The sequence below is a fragment of the Caloenas nicobarica genome, chromosome 6, assembly GCF_036013445.1.
Source record: "Caloenas nicobarica isolate bCalNic1 chromosome 6, bCalNic1.hap1, whole genome shotgun sequence".
In the NCBI taxonomy this organism is placed as follows: Eukaryota; Metazoa; Chordata; class Aves; order Columbiformes; family Columbidae; genus Caloenas; species Caloenas nicobarica.
The window spans coordinates 31,104,623-31,127,368 of NC_088250.1; the positions used below are offsets into that span (position 1 = coordinate 31,104,623).

The window sequence follows — 22,746 nt, forward strand, 5'->3', positions numbered from 1 at the left end:
CTGACCTGTGGCCATTAAGCGCATGAGGAGCTTTACGCAAACCACCCATATAGCTCACCTGGACCTTTTTTCTGCAGATAAAGTTTTCTGAACTTAAGATGGGATTATAAATAGACCGAATCTCTGTCCATCTTTAGATCTATATTTATATTTAGTCATTGTCCAATTTTTCCCCCTCTTTAAAAAGTTTGTCTAGGTTGGCAATTCAAAAGCAGTCAGATGCCATAAACCTTAGCTAAAGTCTACAAGAAAGCTTAGGCTATTTCCCCACTGCCACCGATGCTGTCCTGGCTCCCTCCTACTCCCTTGTAGTTGTTGCACATTTTGATGAGTTACACTGGCACAAAAAGATGACAAGGTCTCTGCAGAGCGGTGAAATTCTGACACTTTGTCAAAGGAGGATTCACAGTGGTTGACATATTTTGTGGTTCTGGATCAAGATGTCTATAAATTATTTCTAAAGGAAGCAGTTGCTTTAAGTCAGTTGCAATGAGTTTAGGAGCATGCCAGAAGCTTCCTGCTAGGCCAGTGTTCATTTCAAAGCAGCACCAATCTTTGCTACAGAAAACAAGATTCTGAAAAATCAGACCAGAGATTCACTGTATTGCAAGGGCTATCAGAACAGGAGCAGTTCATTCATTTCCACTTCAATGGGACAGCCTGATTTACTGTGTTCATAAATTTTATTTGGCAGCACTAGAAGAAAGGCTGAAATTTAAAACAGTTTAACACAAGAAAAACAAGACATTGGGAAACTGTCTCCCCTCTTCCCACCACAAAAAGATTAACTTTTAACTCTTGACTAAGATTTCTACTTTCAGTTGTGAATCCTTCATTCAGCAACAACACAGAAAGGTGGACGAAGCTGGTTTAGACCAAGCACAGGTCTAAACACAGATTTAAAGCACTAGGAAGCCCCCTGACACACACAGGATGAAATTAACACCCACATTTTGCTCTGTCGTTAGCAAAATGTGTGTATGTTCCCACTTAAAAGGAAAACTATAAATATCTAACTGTTTTATCTCTCAGAATTGATCGTGAAATCCAGACACAATGAGCCTCAGCTTGAGACTGGGGAACCGTCAGGTCCAAAAAACTCTGCTAATACCACAAAACAATAGCAAACCTAAACAACGCCAATTATTTTCAGAGCAACAATCCATTTGTAACAAAAATTTTTAGGGTTTGAGTTTGCAGTTACTTTAAAAATAATACTATCCACTCTACTTCTTGCCTCTCTCAAGAGAACAACCATCATTCACTATAATAACACCTGTAAAACAATAATTTTCCCATTTCATATTATTTCTGGAAGAATCAAAGATTAGTTTTTTTCTTACTGATGAGAAATTTCTGTCTTAATAGGATATAATTTTACATGTTGCTGAATACCAGTGGTATTGTAGGAACTATGCCACTGACCAGAAGAGCTTCATACTTTCCTAGGTTGTGGATGCTGTTCTTAGCAATTCAATATCAATGCATAGTATCAACAGGTAAGGAATCTCTACACATTTACAGGAACACACACAGTCTGCATGACCTACTGCGGAAAATTAATTAAAAAAGAAAATGTGTTTTGTTTCTGTGCCCAAAACACAAAGCTACTGTTTGGCGCTATGAAATTTGTTATTAAGGGCAACAATCCACATCTGGAGTGTAAGGTGATAACAAAAACTGCTCTGAATGAACATGCCAGCACTTTATCAATTTCCAGCCAGTCAAGATTTATTTCCTGCAATTTAGGAGTCGTCAGTGGTCACAGAAAATGCTAAAAACTAGATTTTATTGCTGAGTTGACTGCGTAGTTGTATGTTCATTTAAAGACTGTCTGCTGACAGGTACGAATGCTGCTGGCAAAGGCAGAGCTCTGTATAGGTTATAAAAATTCTCCTCAGTTATATGTTCTGCTTAATTATTAATGAAGTGTACGAAATTGCATTTGTTTAAAATTTCATTAAAAAGTAGAATTGATGTGGTCACAAAGAGATATAAAATACGATGTTGGATTGTGAAGATACGAATATATTATACAGCCTAAACATCTAGCATTTCTCATTGCATTCTTCATTCTGCTATGTGCATCTTACTGCTATGCATTAAATAATTAAGACTTCCATACATAAGCCTATTGCAAAACATCAACTGCTCATTAGCAACTGTCAGTGATGTTTTTATCCTGTAAGTCTATAAAATCTATAAACTTTAAAAGCTTCACACATACACTTTTTAATAACAGCTTCATAGAGATAACTCATACAGTACAATATACAAACTATGTTTAAAATAAAAGTAAAAATCAAGAGCTGAGCAACAACTGTTTAGAAGAAAAAAACCTCAAAGCACTAACTGAAATACTAAGTAAAAATCGATATGGCTATGAATTTCTAGTTCAACAGCTCAGAATAAATATTTATAGACACACTGAGTTCAAGAGAAATTTTGTGGGCTTGCCTCTTCTTCCCAATGCTTTCTCTCAAAACTAAAATTGCTGTGATCTTGGTAAAAGCAACACACACGTGCACTCAAAAGTAGCTATATTTGTTTAAGTTGCAGAAAATGTGTTTGTTCTGCAAATGCTTTCAATAGGGCTCCACTTAACTGCAGTCGTTGGCATTCCTATTGAGAGATCTGAACAAATTCAACAGAATGTTTTCCATTAAACCAATGAGTGTGTAACAGTGCCCTGAGCAGAGAAATCTTCGTTTACACCCCTGTCCATTAGCATATCCCAACAGGCAAGCAAACTAGCTTTTGTGTCAAGACACTGAGGACCTAAATCTGGCAGTGTGTTTGCATTAAGTGATGCTCTTAGTCCAACAGCAGACACCTAGATAATGGTGATATTTGCACCTATTGCAAATCTTAACTTTCTCTTCCAAAATCAGGAGCTATTTATCTCCCATAAGGATAGGTTTATGTCTAAGGTACCAGATGGGAACTGAACTTCTAGAGGACAGCAGTTCAATTCTGAATCCAGGCACATATTTCTGTGTGATCTTGCACAAACCAGTGAATGTCACCATACCTCAGTACTTCGCATGAATGTCAGAGAGGGTAACAATGAATATTTCTTCTGTTCTTGTAGCTGGGAAGGTCATCAGAGAAGGGTCCAACTCTGATCTGCCCCATATATGTGTTAAATACTATCACAGCAAACATATACTAGAACTCCAGTTGAATTGGGTTGTTTAAGTGGTACCATGAAATATGCAAAAATCAATGCCATTTACCATAGTTATTTAATCTGTATTGCCAAGATTTTATCATATTTTTTCTTCCAGTGCCCTGGATTTTAACATCACTTCGTTTTGAAATATTCATATTTGCCTCTCTGTAGAGACAAACTACTGAGTTATTCTTCTGTAAAGGAACACCAAAATTTATATAGACAAAAGATTCAAACTATATTGAACTCTGAGTTCAAGTATATTGAACTCTTGTTCCAGGGTGTTCCCAGAACAGAAAAATTCTTAACTGATTGTTTGCCTAATGGGTACGGGAATGTGATACGAGTTAGATTTCATGATACATGATACCAGATACTACTGTGTGTGGGGAGTGCTTTAACAAAGCTTTTACAAAATACCATGCATTACACTAATATTCTCAGATTTGCACCATAACTAGAGGCTTGCTTATGTATTATGGAGCACATGGAAAGAATGGCAATCTCTCAGGCCACACAATTACAATTTGACCCCACTTTGCAGCTAGAGGAAAATTACCATTCTAACTGATTCAACATGAGTCAACAGAGCACAGAGCCGGATAAAATAAGCTCAATATTCTGTCACCAAAAGCCAAGTAACCATGAACAGAATAATTTAATTTGTCAGTCCTTGCTTCTCCATTTTCTCTGGGCTATGTGCATAGATTGTTGTCATCTTTAAATGAAAAATTCTTGAATACATTACACATTGGCACACAGTTTGACTTTTAATTAGTAATTTAGTAACCTCAGCTGTTTTATTTATAATAAATAGTATATTCCAGAGTAACATTTACTGTAGTATTATGAAACAGTGCAGAACAGCAAGGAGAATTCAGAAAAAAAAGATAATTTTTTCATTTCACCTCATTCTGCACATGGATTACAAAAGTCTCTATATAAGAAATAAAAATGTGTAAAACTGCCTTGGGATTTGTACTAGTTTTAGCCACAGGATTTTCAGAAGACAAGGTTTGCTTTATTCTGTCTGGCTGCAGGTTTACAGCAATGCACTGATTTACAGAGAATAAAGCAATCTTCATCACCAGAAAGCCTTTTTTTGATAATGGAACATTTCCAGATTTTCACTCCCTCATGCAGAGTGGTGCATGTTCCTAAAACTCCTCTGAGGAAGGAAGATGTAAGAGCTTAGATCATCTCTAGAATCTCACAAAGTATCCTTAATGTAGGAAGGCTAGCCCATTACTAACCTGTCAGTCAAACAGCATGATTTGATTCTCAATCAATAACTTAGTTGTCAAGTTTCCTAGAAGAGTGAATTCAACATGTTTAGGCAGGCAATTCAGGGTCCTTATACTGGACTAGTCACCTCAGGGATCACCAGTCAGTGGAATGCCTTGATTTCTCTGGCTCCTACTAGTGCAGAGAGCTTTGACAAATCACATTTGACAGCAATAGGAGTAGTAGTGTCCCCATTATCAAGCACTGCCCCAACACACCAGCCTCTCTCCTCTTCCAAAGGTTATTTCCTCCATGGAAGAGAAGAACACAGAGAGATGTGTTGACATGTGATGCTAAACTATGAACTGGGATTACTTTTTGTTTAAAAATCATTATGAAAGCAGGTTTGTACCCACACACTAAACAACGAGCTCTGGCAGCTCAGATACAGAAATATGTGTTGTTTCTGGCACCTGCTAGAGATTCAGTAACCTCCAGTAGCACAGTGATAACATCTTATGGACTGGGGACCTATGGAAGAGCTGACTGGGGACCTATGGAAGAGCTGACTGGCCCTGCCTACTTTTCTCCTGACTGCATCCTCTGGTTGGATCCTGAAACCAATTCATTGCTGCCCGTGTCTGGGACCATCACAGACCCTGTTAGAGCCCAGGGCCCTGCCTGCTGTGCTCAGAGCCAGTGGGACTGCAGCCCATTGGGGATGGCACAGCCCGTGCACGGCTCACCCTCAGCTCCCGGCTCAGCCTCCTGTAGGGAGCAGCCAGCCCCTGCTGCTCCCTGTCAGACAAGCTGGATTCTCTCCTGCATGAATGCATTGAACTGTACATGATTCACAGCAGTGTTGTTTTCTGTTCAGCATGCACTTAGATGGTAGGGAATCCAGATGTTACATGTAGAAAAAAAAAAGTATGTTGTCTGGTTTTGCCTAGTAGGTTTCCAAACTTCATACTGTGTCCATGAGTGAACACAGCCAAATAACATGTCAAAAGCAGAAATTTTTAGCTTTGGAGTCTAGGTGCTAGAGTGAGTGTGGACTGAGCAAAACCGCAATGAATAATGATGTGTTTTGATTATAAACCTTCTCCACATGTGGCCCTCTGCAATGATTCTGAATGCGTCATTGCTTGCTGTCTATTAACGACTATTTCTTTTCCTACAGGGGAAACGCAGAATTACACCAAAAAGTGTGATTTGGTGTCATCTGGTGTAATTTAGGTCAAACGCTCAGGGATGCATTTATAGACAGTCAAAGACATACTCTGCTATTTTACATGGTCTCATAGTTATATATGGCACTGAACCCCTCCCTGACTTCAGTGATTTCTTCAGCCAGATGAAAGCAAGGTGCTGGAGTAAAGTTGAAGCCTTGCTTATAATGAGAGAAGACATACATTACTAGTTAGTCGATTGCCTGTCTGATGATAAGTGTTACATCTTAACTTTTGGTTCAGCTAGAAAAAGAAATGTAAAGTTTTTCCAGCTAGGGGCATATTTCTGGAAGGAAGAAAAAAGCCCAAAACAAACACACACCCCCAAAACCAAAACAAAAAACCAAATCAACAACAATAACAAAAACTTTTCACCATTTCATCTCTCTCACACCACTATAGGCTATTGCAGCACAAGGAAAAGAAAGTAAACTGCTCACACTGTTCCAGTTACTGGGTCTTTAACCTCTAAACCTATTATGACTGTGAAAGGAATCAAACACACACTTCCCCAATAAAGCAAATTTAAAACATCATAATGATAAATTGCCGTCATGTTTCACATACTATTAAGAACTTTTATTTAAATAAGAATGCACAATGCTATGTGATCAGTTTTATTGCCAGTGGAATTGACCACAAGGATGCACTGGCTCAGAGGAGCAAGGGAGACTAGCCTGGAAAAGATAATGATATTTTTTACATTAAAAACAGAATTGAAGAATCTAATAAGTCTTTGTTGAAATTTGAGATATTCATGATTAACCATCATGGGACAAGAAAAATAAGAATTATACTGACCCCTTCTACCCTTACTTACATGGACTCAATCTCTGAACATATCCTTGTTCAGCTGTTTAGCATGTGCTGATTAGCTGTTTTTCTCTTGGAAAACAGCTAGATTTTATTCTATTCCTTTTTCAGATATTTTTATCTTATCATCCACAAATGGTGGACTTCATGATTAGTCACTGTGTATATTCCATCACTACTTTTTTAAAAGACTGAACCTCCTTTAAACCACAATATTAATATTTCATATCTCCTCTTCCTCTGCAAAGTTGTCAATATTTTAAAAACATTGTCAATATTTAAGAAGTTCTCACTGATTTCTATTTGAGGACTATAGAAAAACAGCAAGTCCAGAAATCTCAACTAATGAAGTAAATTATTTTCTTCAAAATCAACCCTAGGGATATCACTATGGATAAATCCTTGAAAAAAACACACTTGCCTTCTTTAGCTGACACAAAACCGTGCTTCACGAAGATACATCACAGTAGTGGGTGATCACAAAACAGATATCTACAGCAAACTTCTCAGAATCAACAGTTTGTTCATTCCCCCAACTCAGACTGGGAACAGGTAGATGCAATTAAATCACACAGAATTTTATTGGCAAGTTCCTCATGTGATTTTAATTTCTTCCATCTCAAAATTCAAAATAATTGGAAACACATTAAAGAAAAAATAAATAAAGAAAAAAATAGTAGTGTCCAAGAGCAGCACAAATGCAGAGTCTGGCTTCAGCTAAAACAATGCTGGTTTGAGTATATACCACACAAAATAATAAGAGATTCTCTTTAGCTCCATATGTACATTAGTTGATGTGTTCTAAAAAACTTCCATTATTATTAACATTATTATTTAAAAAATGGGTTTGATGTTCCTTTAATTACAATAGTTCATATCAAATCAGTCAAGAATAGGGAGCTACTCTTTCTGCCATCGCACAGATCAGCAGAGCAGTACTCCTATCCCCAACCGGTTACAGGTAAGCAATTAAGGTAGGAAAGTATATAGAAAGCAAACAGTATAATAAACGTGATAATTGCAAATAGCACATTTCTTCTATAGTTTGGGGGTGAGTTGCTGCAAACAGGCTCATTTATAGATATGTGTATATACATATATGTATATACAAATCAACCCTGAGAAAGGGGAACTGAGCATAGGGATACTGTATGTCCAGTCTTCTCCAGTCATGGCCTCTTTCCTGCTTAGAAATTTTGTCTGGGTGGAATCTGAAGATATTCAGTATTGTCTAGGATTTCTGAATGTCTGGCATATTGGAGCAACTCTACAAAATGTCTGACCAAACTTTGCTGCCAAACACCCAGAAATCTTGGCTATTGCCTCAGTGCACACACACAAATCACTTGTATGGGACAGCAGACTAAGACCATACCCTGCACACACGCTACAGAAGGAATGCTTAAGTACTTCTACCTGGAAACTCCTGAGTATAAGTATGAAGGCCATAGGTGACAGGGAGACAGGTATGAATTTATGAGTTAAAGTGACTGAAAGACCAAATTAGAGCTCGCAGACAATCACTCCTGTCTGAAACCTAGAAACTTCTTGAGCAGTAACTTACACTCCTACAGTTTTTTTCTAAAGGACATATCGTGTGCAAGGCAGGGAAAATAGGTGTCAACACATAGGTGCTTGTGTCAGTTGATGAAGGGAAGTGTCATTGAATAGTTCTAGGTGCAGATGAAGTGTGTGGGGAAACAATTTTGACTGCATCCCACCTTAACCACTTCCCAGCAGAGCAGCCCCTCCCACTTCGTCCTTGTCTAAAGTTGAAACTCTTTAAGCCACTGTTTCTATATGCCAGGACAGAGTTATGCAATGAAATAAAACCAAATAAAATCATGCATGCATGATTCATGAGAAGATGTAAATGGGTAAAAAAACAATACTGTGGTAAGTGAATATAGTGGGAGGTTAATTACAGCAAGGAAAAAGCAACAGAAGACCCAAACAGAAAAACATGTGCTATAAGTTGTTCACAGCCACCTAACTTGTTTGTTTTCCTTTTTTATTTCAGCTGTCCATACTCCAATGTCTATTTGATACAGCATGTTTCAGTAACTTCTGAATGCACCAAATTTTTCCCAAGAAAAATTCTTTCCACTGGTATGTAGAAAGATCAAATCAAATCTCCAGTCAAATTAACTTCTTCAATTTTTTTCCTCCCAAAAACTTGCCTCAGTGTTTTGTATCAGGTTTCTGGGGGCATCACAGAGCATGGTAGTATTACAGATCAGTACAAGTCCTCCCACAGTATTCTCTTTCCTCAGACAACTGTCTCATATGAAAACATGGATCTTTCCTGAGGTTTTTCCTCATATGGCTCAGAAGAGTCACCCCTCCAGAGAGTGCAGATCCAAACCTGCTGGCAGCTTCATGCAATTAGCTGCCCAATACATTTTGTAACAGCAAATATTTCCTGCCTACAGCAGAGGATTTTGTGCCATGTCATCACCCTCTGTCATTATATGGGCTCCTCTCGTTTCAGAGCCTGCCATCTCAAATGTAGACATACAATGTAATTAAGGCATACTTGTGGAGTGCCTGCTGACCAGGGCTTGGAAATGGAGCACACATTACTGCTTGAAGTCCAAAGCAAAGGAAGGATAACAAAGGTTTTGCCACGCAAAGCTAGTGCAGCAGCCACAGTGAAACAAATTGGTTGGATCTTGATTTTCCCATTAGCAGATAGCTGATAGGATTTACAAATGCTGTGGCAGTGTTTCGCTTCGATGCTTCCCTACTCTTTATCTCTTAAGACATCACATATATGGGTCTTCTCTCTCTCTCAAAACAGATGGCAGAATCACTGTCAATATTCCCACAGGCTCTTGTTTCTCATTGCCCGATCCCAGTTTATTTTCTTAGGCATAAGGTTTCAAAGAGTACCTGTGCAAGCAGCAGCAGCAAAAGCGGCTGAGAAGATGGCAAATTGATTCACGTCGCTGGACGTAACTGATATGAGCAGATACAGACAGGGTGTTACAACAGCAGGGTCATAGAAGGAGAACCAGAAAGCACACTAACTGGGGGCAGGATTTGACATGGACCTGGCTTGCCTTAAAATTGACCATCCAGCTCCTCTACCTGGAGAGGGATGGAAGGGGAAGAGCGGAACAGTAACTATTGACTGGGCAGCTGAACTAAGTACCCCAGCATCTACTCAGACTATGAACTACATGTGAATCCATTAAATCGAGCTCCCTGGGATTAGAATACCAGACTAGATTTAGTAGTTTGATATCTTGGTTCTGGCAATCAACCATATATGATGGTTCACATGAAACAGAAAAACAACTTGGACTGCACTGTTGCCAACTGTGCAATGCTTCATCCAAGGAGAAAAGTTCTTTCCTGACCCCTAGGCAATCAGTCTGCAGTCCGTAGCACGACATTTGGCTGTTCCTCTCTAGCAGAGCTGTAGCACAAGTATTTTTGAGGCTCATAAAATTAATGACCGCCAATATTACCCTCAAAAGTTATACATGTGCGCAGCCAAAGAAGGTTGAATTAACTGCTTGCCACAATCAAATGCAGAGGTTAATATCACTCTGGACACGGAAAGGTTAGTTGGAAACCGACTGTTCTTTGACGTGTGGTTTTTTACTGCTTGTCACTCAGCAACATTATAGCAAAGAGCCAGAAGTGTTCATGCTATATTTTTCATGTGAGCTTATTGCTATTTAAATTTGGCAAAATTATGTGTGGGCAGCTAATCACATAGTTATCAACTAAAAATGCTTGGTTTTGGCAACCACGGTGTTTTTTTGTTTGTTTAAAGCAACCCTGCTGCAGACTATTTTATTGGTTTGAGAACCCAAAGCTTAAAATAGGGAGGGAAAGATCAAGAGAATGTGGTTCAGCAGTTAGAGAACAGCAAAGATTCTAATTTTTTGTTCTCAGCTTCTCCACCAGTTTGCTGCAGAAACCTAAGTAAATCTCAATATGCCTTGATGTATCTTTCTGCACAGAAGTTAACATGGACTAGGGAAACCTAGATGAAAGCACCAACATTCACTGACTCCTTAGGCTGGCAGTCACAGCGCAGAGCCCTGCTGGTGTCAACCTATCCTGCTGCTCAATTCACCTACACACACCACCAGCACTTCATGGTCCCAGTGTTGGTTTTTTTTCTGCCATAGAAAGCCAGCCTGCTTTCAAGACTTCCCAGACAGTCATGAAAGAACCTTTCAGTCCTTCTAAATACAGAAATGGAACCAGAGGACTAGGTTACCATCTTAATCTGCACATGGCAAGGCTCACAAACCCAAGAAAAGCTTAACTGGAGCCAACTCAGGCTGAGAGCAACACTTAAGCTGTGGTTATAGGTGGATGCAGAGTGGTGTCAGGGCAATGTTTAAGTAACTGCTAGGTTCTACAACAGAACTTCTAGTTACAGTGGGAACTTTGAGCTGGATAAATAAAATTGTCTAATATTTAGAAGTCAAATATCTAAATATGAAGGATTGAGTCTTCTCAAAAATGGAGTTTAGACTGAAGCTTGTCTTACGTCCCAAAGTCACTGAACCTAGAGTTTCCATGTTGGTCTACTATGGCAAATTGAACCTTTACTATAGAATAGTGCAGCTGAGTGTGGGAGAGTGAGAGAGACTGAAACAAATTAAATTTTAAACTAGATATGTACTTGTAGGTCAGCATAGTAATGTGCTCTGTGTTGTAATTGAAGTATCCTGCACAATTTTGGAAAATAAAATTTAGGAATGCTCAAAATTTGAAAGGCTTTGACAGGATACTGTGCTTGGATTATGAATTAATCAAATATTATCAGCAGCATCAAAATACCCCCTTGCCTAATAATTTACAGATGCTTATTCAGGTGCTATGGCTGAAAAGGATTTCCATGTCCTCTCATGTGACCCTTGCCACAGAAATCCCCATGATATTTGCTACAAAGAAATTAATCTCCTTCATTGGTATGCCATTGAGCATTGCAAAATCCAGTGATGCTCAGCTGAATTAGAAAGAAAAATATACAATGCCAATTTAATGTTGCAAATCATTGATAAATATTCCAGTGATTAATACAACAGAGAAACGAACAGCTTAAAACAAAGCCTGGTAGCACTGGCCTGCTTTTCTTTTCCAATTGTGTCTGACAGACGAGTTACAATGTCTCAGCATAAGGCAGGTGATTACTACTCTGAGCTGTTCACCTCACACATGATGTGCAATTGAAGAACAGCACATCAATCACTTCCTAACAAGCTGGGAGCCTACAACACAATTTCAGAATGATCTGGGATGGTTTCCCTGAAAATCACCTCAGCAACTGACCGATGAACAGCAGACATTTGGGGAGCATCTAGGGAAGGTAACCTTGCCTTTGCCTTACTAAGCGGTTCCACCCCTCAGTCCACGCTCCAGGCCAAAATCTTCCTCATACACTTCAAAGATGAGCTAACTTTTTACACTGAGGTCACATCGGAAAACTGAGAACTGCAGTCAGATAAAGGTAAACTCACTGATATTTTATTAAGAAAACCAGGGTGGCAGTGGGAGGAACAGAAAAAAATTCTTCTTAAAGGCAACTCCAGTTCCTTTTTACCTCTATTTTCTTACATTTGTGCTATTTCTCAATTTCTGCACTCTCCTCGATTGAATTGCCATTTCACACAACTTGTCTTACACGCTGCTGGAAAGAAAAGCAACAAGTTTGACTTTGGGGCCCTCTCTTCCTTGTAAATTAATGAGAATATAGGATCATCGAAATATCAGGTTTATATCCTGTCTTGGACTCTCAAAATGTTTGTTCTTTCTGATAAGATAAATTCCACTACAAAGGAGCTCTTTGAAGAAAATCTCCTGTCTAGTCATTTTTAAAACTTTTTATTTTTCTTTAGCCTGAGACTATTTTAATATTTATACTGTGTGACGAAGCAAGAATATCAGCAACAACCCGTTGTAACATCTGTAGCCTATTTCCCAGGACAGAAAAACCTAAATAAGTTCAGTAGCTACGTCTATTACTAATTCTTAATAAATTGTGTTTATTAAGATTGTCCTTCTGAACAGGTCCACTGTCCTTCTGAACCTCTGGAACATTCAAATGACAGAAGAAACAGCCTTGTACTAACCAGCTGAAGATGGACCCAGAGGATACAAGCCCCTCAGGCTGCAATCTTGTAGTTCTGCAGTGATTAAGTGACAGAATCCCTTCAAAACTGTACCGTTGCATGCACCCTCACCCTGCTCATGTTACTAGACTAGGAGCACAAACAACATACTAATAAAGAGCAGAACCAAACACAACCTCCCCAACTGTGTTAAATTATAAACAACTGATCACGCAGACTCAATTTTCGTAGTTGGTATTATAATTTTAAAATTAATTTTTCTTGCATAAGATAATAAGAAGAACATGCTGTGCTCCATTACTCTCTGTATCCAATTATTATAATGGAGGTTGTTCTCCCCGCTCCTCCACCCCCAATTAAAAAAAAAAAAAATTGCAAGTTCATATCTCAGCCTGCAGCTAGGGTGTATTCCAAGAAATTTGGAAGTGATTCGTAATGATAAAGATTGATTGTTTCATGCCTTCAGCTGTCATATATTTCTTCTCACCTTTGTTACCTGAAAGAGGTAAAAAAAGCTCCTCCAGGGCAGCAAGCTGCACTGAACAAAAACCAGGCAATGCTCTGTGCATAGCAAGAGGCTGAAGTGCCAAAGACAGTGGCTGTAACTGTGTAATCTTGGTTTGCCAAACCATTAAGGCAGGCTACTCACCACAGAGTAATTGCAGATCTCACATGTATTTGAGTGAAGCTGTGCTCTTAATGTTTGACACTCTAAAAAGCACTTTGAGCACTGAAGATTTATTTCAGCTATATGGCATGCATGCAACTAGTATATGATCATCCCCATTTTAAGGATGGAAAATTAAAGGTTTCAGTCATGCTCATATGCCAAATAGGCAGAACTGGAATTTAGATTTTCATCAAGTAGGTTCAAATGAGGACTTTAATCAAAGCTTTGTTCCTTCAAGGAACTTAAGCCTGTCAGTTTAATTAGTATTGAATTTGTGTATTTTTTCCAAGCTACAACCCCCCTCCCAACTTTACCCTACCTGCCTTCAAAGCAAATTTAAAAATGAGATAGTTATCCCTGAAAAATTAACACTTTAAAACCAGATCTGAAAAGAATGCAAAGCAGCAATGACACTCCAGCTTGTAGGTAGTTATATTTTACAATTGCTTCCATGTGACTAACAAGAAAATGTTTGAAGAGTGCACTGAAAATTGGAAATATCCCACTTGAGGTTTTAGTTAGGAAACATGGAAAATGTAAAACCAAATCTTAGCAACATCACATGCTTCAACTTTGATTTCACTGTACTGTTATTGCCAGTTGCAGTGTTGTCTGGAAGAATCAGAGTTAGAATAGCATTGTACAGAAGTGTCACATCCATAAAGTAGCAACGTGTTGCCATTTTTCCACTGTCTGCAACAAAGGAACGTGAAATGATGAGGGAAAAGAAAAAAGAAAGAGATAAAAACAGTAACAAAGAGATAAAAACAGTAACAAAGAGGATGCTCAGTGGGACTGGCCAATGTCAGGCACACAGAGTTTCTGGCTGGTGCCTTAAAATCACAATAAAATTAAGCTAATAAAAAAAATATCAACCACAACTTTTCTAAAGGTTTGATAATAAGCCTATTCTTTGGTTTAAACACTTTCATTGAAATTATCTGCTTTCTATGAAAATTGCCAAAAAGTAAAATCCAAGAACTACTACTGAGTTGAGTTTTGGTTTTGCACTTAAAAAGTTATATACTCCAAAAATTGTTTTTCTACCCAGTTCCTGTTGAAAGATCCCAGTTCCTGGCCTGCTCTTGCATAAACAAATAAAATAAATATCAGGTGCCCTCTATTGGCCCTTTGTTTAAGTTAGAGTTTCAGAAGTTATGAATTTCCCAAATTCCTTCTAGCCCTTTTTTTTTGGTTACAGTAAAGTTGCAGTTTCCTGCTTCTGTCAGAGAAGTCCCACCACTTCAAAGATTAACAGTGTAGTCAGTGTGGTGATACAGCTGTCAGCATGCAATCAGAGCACGACATAAGTAGAAGGAAGTGAGAGGAAAAAATTCCAGGAAAAAGATTTGGGTTAAGGAAGGAGAAAGGAAAATAGCTGGAACAAGGAAGAGATCATACCAGGACAGAAGCATGAAAGAAAGATGGATGCCAGTAAGGACAATTCAATGTCCCAGGCATGAGAGGAAGGGGACAACCTGAGATACACACCCCACTATATATCCTTTTAAACCCTTTGGGTTAACAAAATACCTTGAATAAACCAATCTTTCATCTGAAAATGCTCTTTTTGCTTTCAGATTAGAGACATGTATGGGAGTTGGTGCAGATACAAAACCATCACAACTCTCTTTACAGAATCCTAGCTTGACTGCTAGGAAGCAGATGCTGTAGCACAGGTAGATTCGGGTTATTTATGAAGCTTCACAAACAGGCAGATTTGGGATGCAGCAAGATAAATATGCAATAGGAGAATATGTTCTCTCTGATTAGAGACAGCTCTTGAGGCAGTTTCCCATTTCCCAATGATATTAAGCTCATTGCCCGGCGTGCTCAACTAGGTTGTACTTTGCACATACTCAGGTTTTGCAACACTCTACTCAAAGACCTGCAACTTTCCTGCCCCCTCAGGAGGGCAAACCCTGGTGTATTCTTCTGGAGTAAAGGTCCCATATTGCAGAGGTAATTTCAATGTCTTTGCAGCCTACTAGACAGCTTCAGGAAAGGGCAAAACCAAATGAAAAAGCCCTCCATAATCTCTGTCTCTTACCTTCCCCTCAAATCTTGCGGTGGCTCCCAGCTGCACACGGATGTTCCGAGGAGGAAGAGTAAATGCTGGTGCTTCAGCAGGGACAGGGGGGCTGAGTGTCAGGGAGGTTTTGGAGACTCGAGTAGATGTCACCAGTTTCACATCCCCCATGATGTGGACTGTAAAAGAGAAACAAGTGGTAACATAAAAATTACAATGATTACTTACATTACAGTTGCAGCTAAGAACCAGATCAGGAACACATTTTTCTATATGTCTGCTATATTCATATACATAGTAAGAGTCTTCAGCCTAAGGTAAAAAGTGCTATTTTCTGGATGGGGAACCGAGACCCAGGAAGGTTGCCTGGTGAGCCTACAGTTGTGGTCAGGGTCACAGCCGTGAGCTGAACTCAGTTTGAACTCTGAAGTCCCAGGCCAGAGCCTTAACCAAAAAGTCACCCTTTACAACTACATTAAATTGTAATAACTTATTTCAGGAGAATATTTTCACAACGTGACTTTGATTTTCCTGGCCTGGAATACACCAAAATCAATAAGTCTCAAAAGTAGAGCCAGTGTTAAACAAGTGGTTATGAAATAAAGAGACCTCTATTTGCACTGGATTTAAGTTGCAAGAGGGAATGTGGAAAATCTGATTTTTCATACCATGCTTTTAAGATCTTAAGAAATATCTGGATATCTCCCTCCAAAGTACTGCTAGTACATAACAAATACTTTTGCAGAAATTCCAAGCCGCTACTGCAAATCTTTCTACAGTACATAGACTAGTAAATCAGCATAGAAACCAAATTCCGTAATGGTACAAAAATGGCATTTTAGAGACCTTGTTACAGATATCTGTTTCAGATGTGATTTTTCTGCTACACATTTCATACTTCCCAACAAAAAGCAAAAAATATTATCTTTTTGAACAGTAAAATATCAGGTTTTCAGGGAAAAAAAGTAGTAGCTGACTTCAGTATTAATCCCTTGAACCATCTATGTAAACTAGAACACCCACTGTAAAAGCCTATTTAATAGACAAGTTTAACAAAACAAAAAAAACTTGAGAAACGGCTTAACCAACCAAGAGGTCATGTTGAACCAAGGCAGAACACTGAGTGTCCAGTCATAATCTTCTGCTATACACACCGATCCATACTAGACTATGTATTTATTCATCTGATTCTGATGAAAGTTACAATAAATAACACTTGAGTAAAGAGTGAAACTTCAAATTGAACAAGAGAAAAATAAATTGAACTAGGGCCCCGTTATTCCTGACTGTATGAAGGATTTCCTTAACCATGATGCAGAGGTTTAAAACCGAGAAATTCTGCTTCAATTTACACTGCAGTTAATCTTACAGTGAATTTTTGTATTAACATCCAGTCGCTTGAGACCACAAAGTCTCTCCAGTATAACTAACTCTTTAAAACACAAACAGGGAAAAAAATAACCCAAAACCCACAAACAAAAACACAACGCAAAACCTTAACTTAAAGAACCATATGAAATTATAATTTAAATAAGAAAGAAACTGATTGTTATTCTAGAGACAAGAGATTAAAATCAAAGACTCACTTTGTTTCTAACAAATGTACTTAGCGCCATAAACAGACAAAGAGTCTCTCACAGCTGTAGTCACTGCAATGAAAAACCATTTGCCCCCGAAAGTGAGACAATTATCCTTTTAATTAAATTATTCTTTCATTAAGGAGAAGACTCTAAGCTCAGTTCTCCACTCAGCTAAAACCAAAGTTTATCCAGCACCCTTTCAATAAATTACATAGCTATAAACTGATGCATACTGAGTCCATGTTTGTGAGCACATTTTTAAAACTTAGTTTTTTACAGATTAAAACCAAATATTTTTCAAATCTCAAATTGCCATGAATATCAATTGCAATCTTTAGTCACTTTTAGTATATGACATTGATAATTTTGCATCTGCTTACCTATTCTGAATTGGCCTAAATGCCATCTGAAGGTTTATTTCCAATTTTCTTTTTCCTTTCTCCTCGTTCTCAAAGTGCTTCCTCGAATTTCTCTTTTCCACAGATGATCTTCACTTTTCAACATGCTCAACTAACAACTCAATCTTCAGTTTTTCTTCCCACATATTCTTTTCCTCTGCTAAGCTATACCTTTCCATAGCCTATAAATGCCAAAATCTGCAATGTCTCTCCAGCTGTGAAATTCTTAGCTAACAAATCAGTTTGCAAACACAAGCCTGCAGTAAAATTTTCAGACTACCAGTAGTGACAATAACATGCCAGGTGTAACACAGATGCTATGAGAACCTTCACCAGTCTGAAGACAGAGAGATGCATTTGATTCCGTAAGACAGTAATAAACCTATCCTTCCACACACATCTGTATCAACTTTGCAGAGTTTACAAAGCCAAAACATCATAAAAAAACCCATATAACCCCTAAATTTTGTTTTAAAAATAATATTGTAAGAGTTGCAAAATCAAAAACAACAACAAAAAAAGCCCAACAACCAACATCCAGAATCCAATTCAAACTGGCTATTCACCCATACAAATGGAACTCCCTTTTGGTCAATGCCATTTCAATGGCTGACACAAGCAAGAAAGAAAACTGTAGGCACTGCAGACACTCCAGTATCCATCCTTAGGTACCACACACTGCTGATGCTGGGTGACTTTAAAGAACTTGTTAGGCACCACACCTGCTCGCACACAGGCTGTGCTACAAGACCAAGTTCACCAAGTACCTGAAACAGAGGCACCGACCTGCACGTGCCTGGAAAACGCACGGCATCCAACACACCCTCATCCTCCAGACACCACCGAGCTCAGGGGTGTCCAGACTGCATTGGGTGAGAAATCCTGTGGCTGGGGAAGATCCCCTGAAGAAAAGACTGAGCTAAAGCCCAACACCCTCTTTCCACTGATTTCTCTGGCTATTTGATCAAGCTCTACACAAAATGAAACAGAAAGGAAAAAAAAGAAAAGGCGGGGGGGGGTGGGAAGTAGAAATTTTTTAAACCCCTGAAAACTAAGAAACTAAGATAGCTGCTTTTAGTGGTCAGGTTACATTTCTATTGCATGTTGGTAAGATGTCAAAAACTGTCAACAAATTGATGTCTAATATAGTGAGAATGTAAAGTAAAAAATAAAGTAACAGCACACATCTCACATGGGTTTATGTTTTCCTAAATAAAGTGTCTGAACAGGATTGAATTTAAAAATGAATATTAACTCAAGTCAGCACATGCAGTTTTCTAGCAACATAAACCTCTAATCATCCACACTTAGCAGTCTAAATTTAATTAGCTATTTATGCTGAAGGTGCTTTTAGTAAATAATTGGTAAGTTTGTTGTTTTTTTTGTTTTTTGTTTTTTTTTGTTGTTGTTTTTTTGGTTTTTTGTTTTCCAGCTTAGGGGATGTTTAACAATGATGTTCCCAAACAAATAAATAATTCCATGTTGTGCAGTCTGGTGTTACTATGGAACTATCATGTCCAAATATTTTAAAGAAATTATGTTCCAGGAAAAAAACCAAAACAAACACAAACTTGTTCAAGCTTAAAATTTGATAGGCAGAAAGAAAACAGACACTTAGAAGTTATGGAATGTATCGGATTTTATTTTTCCATTTAAGAAACTTTCTAGAATGAGTCTATCACTAATTTTTTAATATTTTTTATTTTCAGGTATTTCAAGCTTGCTGTTGAATGAGATTTCAAGGATGCTACATGAACTCGTAACATTTCACATGCTGTGCACACCTAGACTATGGTCTTTAAACAAAATCAACTGTAACTGAAGTTGCACTACAAACATTGCGGTGTTAAACATAAAAGAAAACCACCATGCAAACGTTGGCTTGTAAAGTAGTGAGGTGGTTAGACAGCATTTCTAATCTGGATTTTTTTATTCTTAATCCCTTCTTAAAAGCACAGAAATCCTTACAAATTCTCTCACAGTGTGTCCTCTAATCTTTCTAATACCAAAGCAGACAAGTGTGTTTCGAACATTTTCTACTGGGACCAAATCTCTGTCCCTCGATACTCTGCTCACAAAAATAAACCCCAGAAGGCAGACCCTAAGAAATCCACCTCATAGTTTTTTCTCCTCTACTTATTTTATAAGTAAATACTTACCCTCAGCTTCCTACATAACCATTTAATTATACTAATTTCCTTTTACCAAAGGAAGCAGAAGAAAAATGAGTTACAGAGGGGGGTGTGTGTGCATATGAGAGAGCAAGCTTGTGTAACTGTGAGTGAACCAGAGCTGCCAGGTGAAAAACCTCTGTTTGACTCACCCACAGTACAACTCTATGCCTAAGCAGCACATTTTCGCTTGGTCCAGCTATTCTGTTATTTTAGCCAGACTGCCCTCAATAACCTCTGAGCCATCTCTGAAATCTGGACGGAACCTTTTGAGCTCTTTAAAAACAGGAGCAAAAGGACAGAGAGCCCAGGGGCTGGAGCATTTGTCTGTTGTTTGAGAGTCCTGGTTGAATTCCCTGCTCCATAATGGGCGGCCTGTGTGACCTCAGGCAAGTCACTAAGCCTCTCTTTTGCCGTGGCTCCCCATTTGTGAAGTGGGGATTATTGTACTTCCTTACCACAAAGAAATGCTGTGAGGGTAACTGTATTAGAGAGTGGGAGTCAGGCTACACTAATAGAACCATATATAATAAATAGCATAACTAGCAAAAGGCACAAAATTACAATAAACTTATAGGAAGCTGGATCTCATTATAGCTTTCTTTTTTTAATAAATCAATTGGGGGTGTTTTCAAAAAGGCATACATTCTAAAACACCAGGTAAAATCTATCCCCTTACACAGATCCCTGAATTCAACAGGGTTTTACTAAGGACTAAGTGTTACCCATTATGCTTCAAAACCTTCAGTATTTGAAAGAGTTTATTTCATTTCTAAACCTGCTTGACAGCTTCCCCTTTTCACATACCTTATGTCCTTTCCTACAACTTCTTTCTTTACCACAAGGCCTAACATGTGGTTACCATACTTCTATACAAATCTATAACCAAATGCATTCTCTACAGAACTACAGAAATGATGTTTTGCAGCCGTACAACTTGTGACTATGTTTTCAGTCTTGCCCTACAAGACCACATAAGGAAGTATCCTGCCTCTGTCAGCTACCAGTGCCCAAGAAACAGCATGTAGGGAGATCAATAAACCAGGGAGGATCAGTAAAGGTGATGAAGTCACATGTAGATTCAGCAGATAGGAAGAGGTTGGAAGCTGGAACAGGAGTGAGGGACTTGTAACCCTCCTGATGGCAGCTGCACTCTGCTGGGCGGCTTCTTCTTCAGACTTGTGATTATAAGAGACCTCTAGAAAAGGAACAGCAACAAGATTATGCTGCTGCAAGTAGGAATAATTTGAACTGGCCATGTTATTAATATGAGAGAAATAGATCTTTCATTTTTCTAAGGGAACAATAGGTTACTGTCCACAAATCGTGCTTTTGTCATGTTCAGATCTTGTCATGCCCGTGCTCTGCTATTTGTAGGTTTTGCTGAGTGTTGTGGTCAAGCAGAGCCTCAGAATGTGTCACTATGGGAGCAAGTGAGATTTGTGTGTCAGACCTGACTCAACTAGGATTTCCTCCTTTGTTGTTTCACCCACAAATGATCCTCATCATCTCACTTATTCTCTACTTAGTTTCTAGAAAAGCCCTTTTGTCACAAAAATTTTCAAGGCATTTTCAACCCAGACCCCTAAATGTCCTGTCCTTTTCCCAGTAAAGTTTGATAGCAGGTATTAGACAAGGCAGTAGGAACAGGATCACATGCCAAACCTTCATGCACAACTCCAAAAAGTTTGCAAGCTTCAGTTTTGGCAACACCATGCATGTAAAATCCCTGGGCATGTTCCCACAATATGCATTTATGTAACTGTCCCACACAAACAGGAATTACAGATCAACTTGCAATTTGTGCTAAAGCTTAGGCTCACTAACTCAACAGCAAAAAAATTCCAAATAAAATTACTATGTCATTTGGGACCATGATGTCAAAGATTTTCTCCGAAATAAGCAAGTTCTTCAAATTTCATAACTTCAGTGCCTTGGATTTCGCACTCAGCAAGCTAGCTTTGCATTAGCAAGAATCTTGCTTGTGCACAGAAAAAGGAAAGTACAGGTTCAAGCTGTTCCAGGTGCTCAATTTAACAAAATACTGTTGCAGCCCCTACATTTTATTCTGGCATAGTAACATTCTCCAGGTTGTTTTAAAGACTGAAATACTGTTAAGCTCCAAGTGAGATGTACACACCTGAGACTGCGATATAGAGCTTGAGCTAAGTAGTATAGTAGGAGCTTTCCGAAATGAAGCTGGTTCATTTTTTATGTAGCCCTGCGCAATGTTTTCTGTGAGTTTGGGCTGCACCATTTGAGATTAGAGGAGAACAAAAGCACTTTGTGGCAGGTTTCCTTTAGTCTACTGTATGTCTTGGGTGTCCTTGCAAAAAAATAAGGACAGCTCTTCCTACATACTCTTTCAGGGCTTCTGCGATGCTTAGTTCATTAGCTTTTGTTGAATAAGCAAATCACAACAGTGGCAACTGTAAAGTGTCTATAGGTAAAAGTGGCTCACCCAGTGTGACTGAGAACAAACTTCATAATTAAGATTGAGCTGACAAGTCTCTACAAGAGACAAAAAGATATTGTCATACAGCCTGTGTGACAGAGAAATGAACTATATTTAACAGATCAGAGGGAGAGGTAAGAAGAGAATCTATTTATCTAATAAATAAATTTGGTGCTTTTATTATATTTGCCTAACTAATGCAGTATAGGCTTTAACCTGAAATGGTCTCCATGGTACAATCACATAGCTAGGTGAGGAATTTCATTCTGGTTTTATATAAAAGAATAACTCAAGATGATACTAAGTGACCTACATTTAAAGATAGGTTTATTAGAGCTCAAGAAGGATGGCAGTCAAAAACCTTTTTTATATATAAATCATGTAAGGAAAAATAATTGCTACTTGCTCTTTTAAAGGAAAAAGAAAACCCTGCGCTCCCTAGCCCACTGTGCTGCCCAGCAAACAAATCACTAGAAAGGATGCGACTTCCTTGTAGATAGAGACAGTTGTAAGCATTCTCTAATTTTCCTCAATTTAACACGGCAGTTTAGGGTACTCAAAGATACCAAGTCCACTGGATTTGTACCAATAGCTAGCTTCACCTACTGTCAGTAGTCATGTTGCTGCAACAGAACACATTTAACATGAGCCCCAATATGTGCTCTTGCACAATTGCACCTTAGTGGTTTATTGATATATTAAGGTAGCTGCAAAAGGTGTGCCAGGTACAAGGAAGAATGTAGAAAAACACATGAAAGAGAAATGGATGTATATCTTTGATAACATATACTCATCTTGATTATAAACAGACATGCTACATTATTCAATTATTCCATAACCACTGAGCATTAATCTTCAAGAAAAAACATGCCCATTACAAAGCAGCTGAATATGTGTCTTAAAAGAA

The 22,746-nt window shown here is 38.4% G+C and overlaps 1 protein-coding gene across 2 annotated transcripts in view; it reads right to left on the minus strand.

Moving 5' to 3' along the window:
• Window positions 1–22,746, minus strand: part of MYLK (myosin light chain kinase) — a 208,775-nt gene that overhangs the window by 132,245 nt on the left and 53,784 nt on the right. For both annotated transcript variants that reach the window (XM_065637614.1, XM_065637615.1), the window contains exon 2: window positions 15,257–15,414. In XM_065637614.1, coding sequence (XP_065493686.1) covers window positions 15,257–15,414 — 158 coding nt within the window. The remainder of the gene's footprint in view (window positions 1–15,256; window positions 15,415–22,746) is intronic.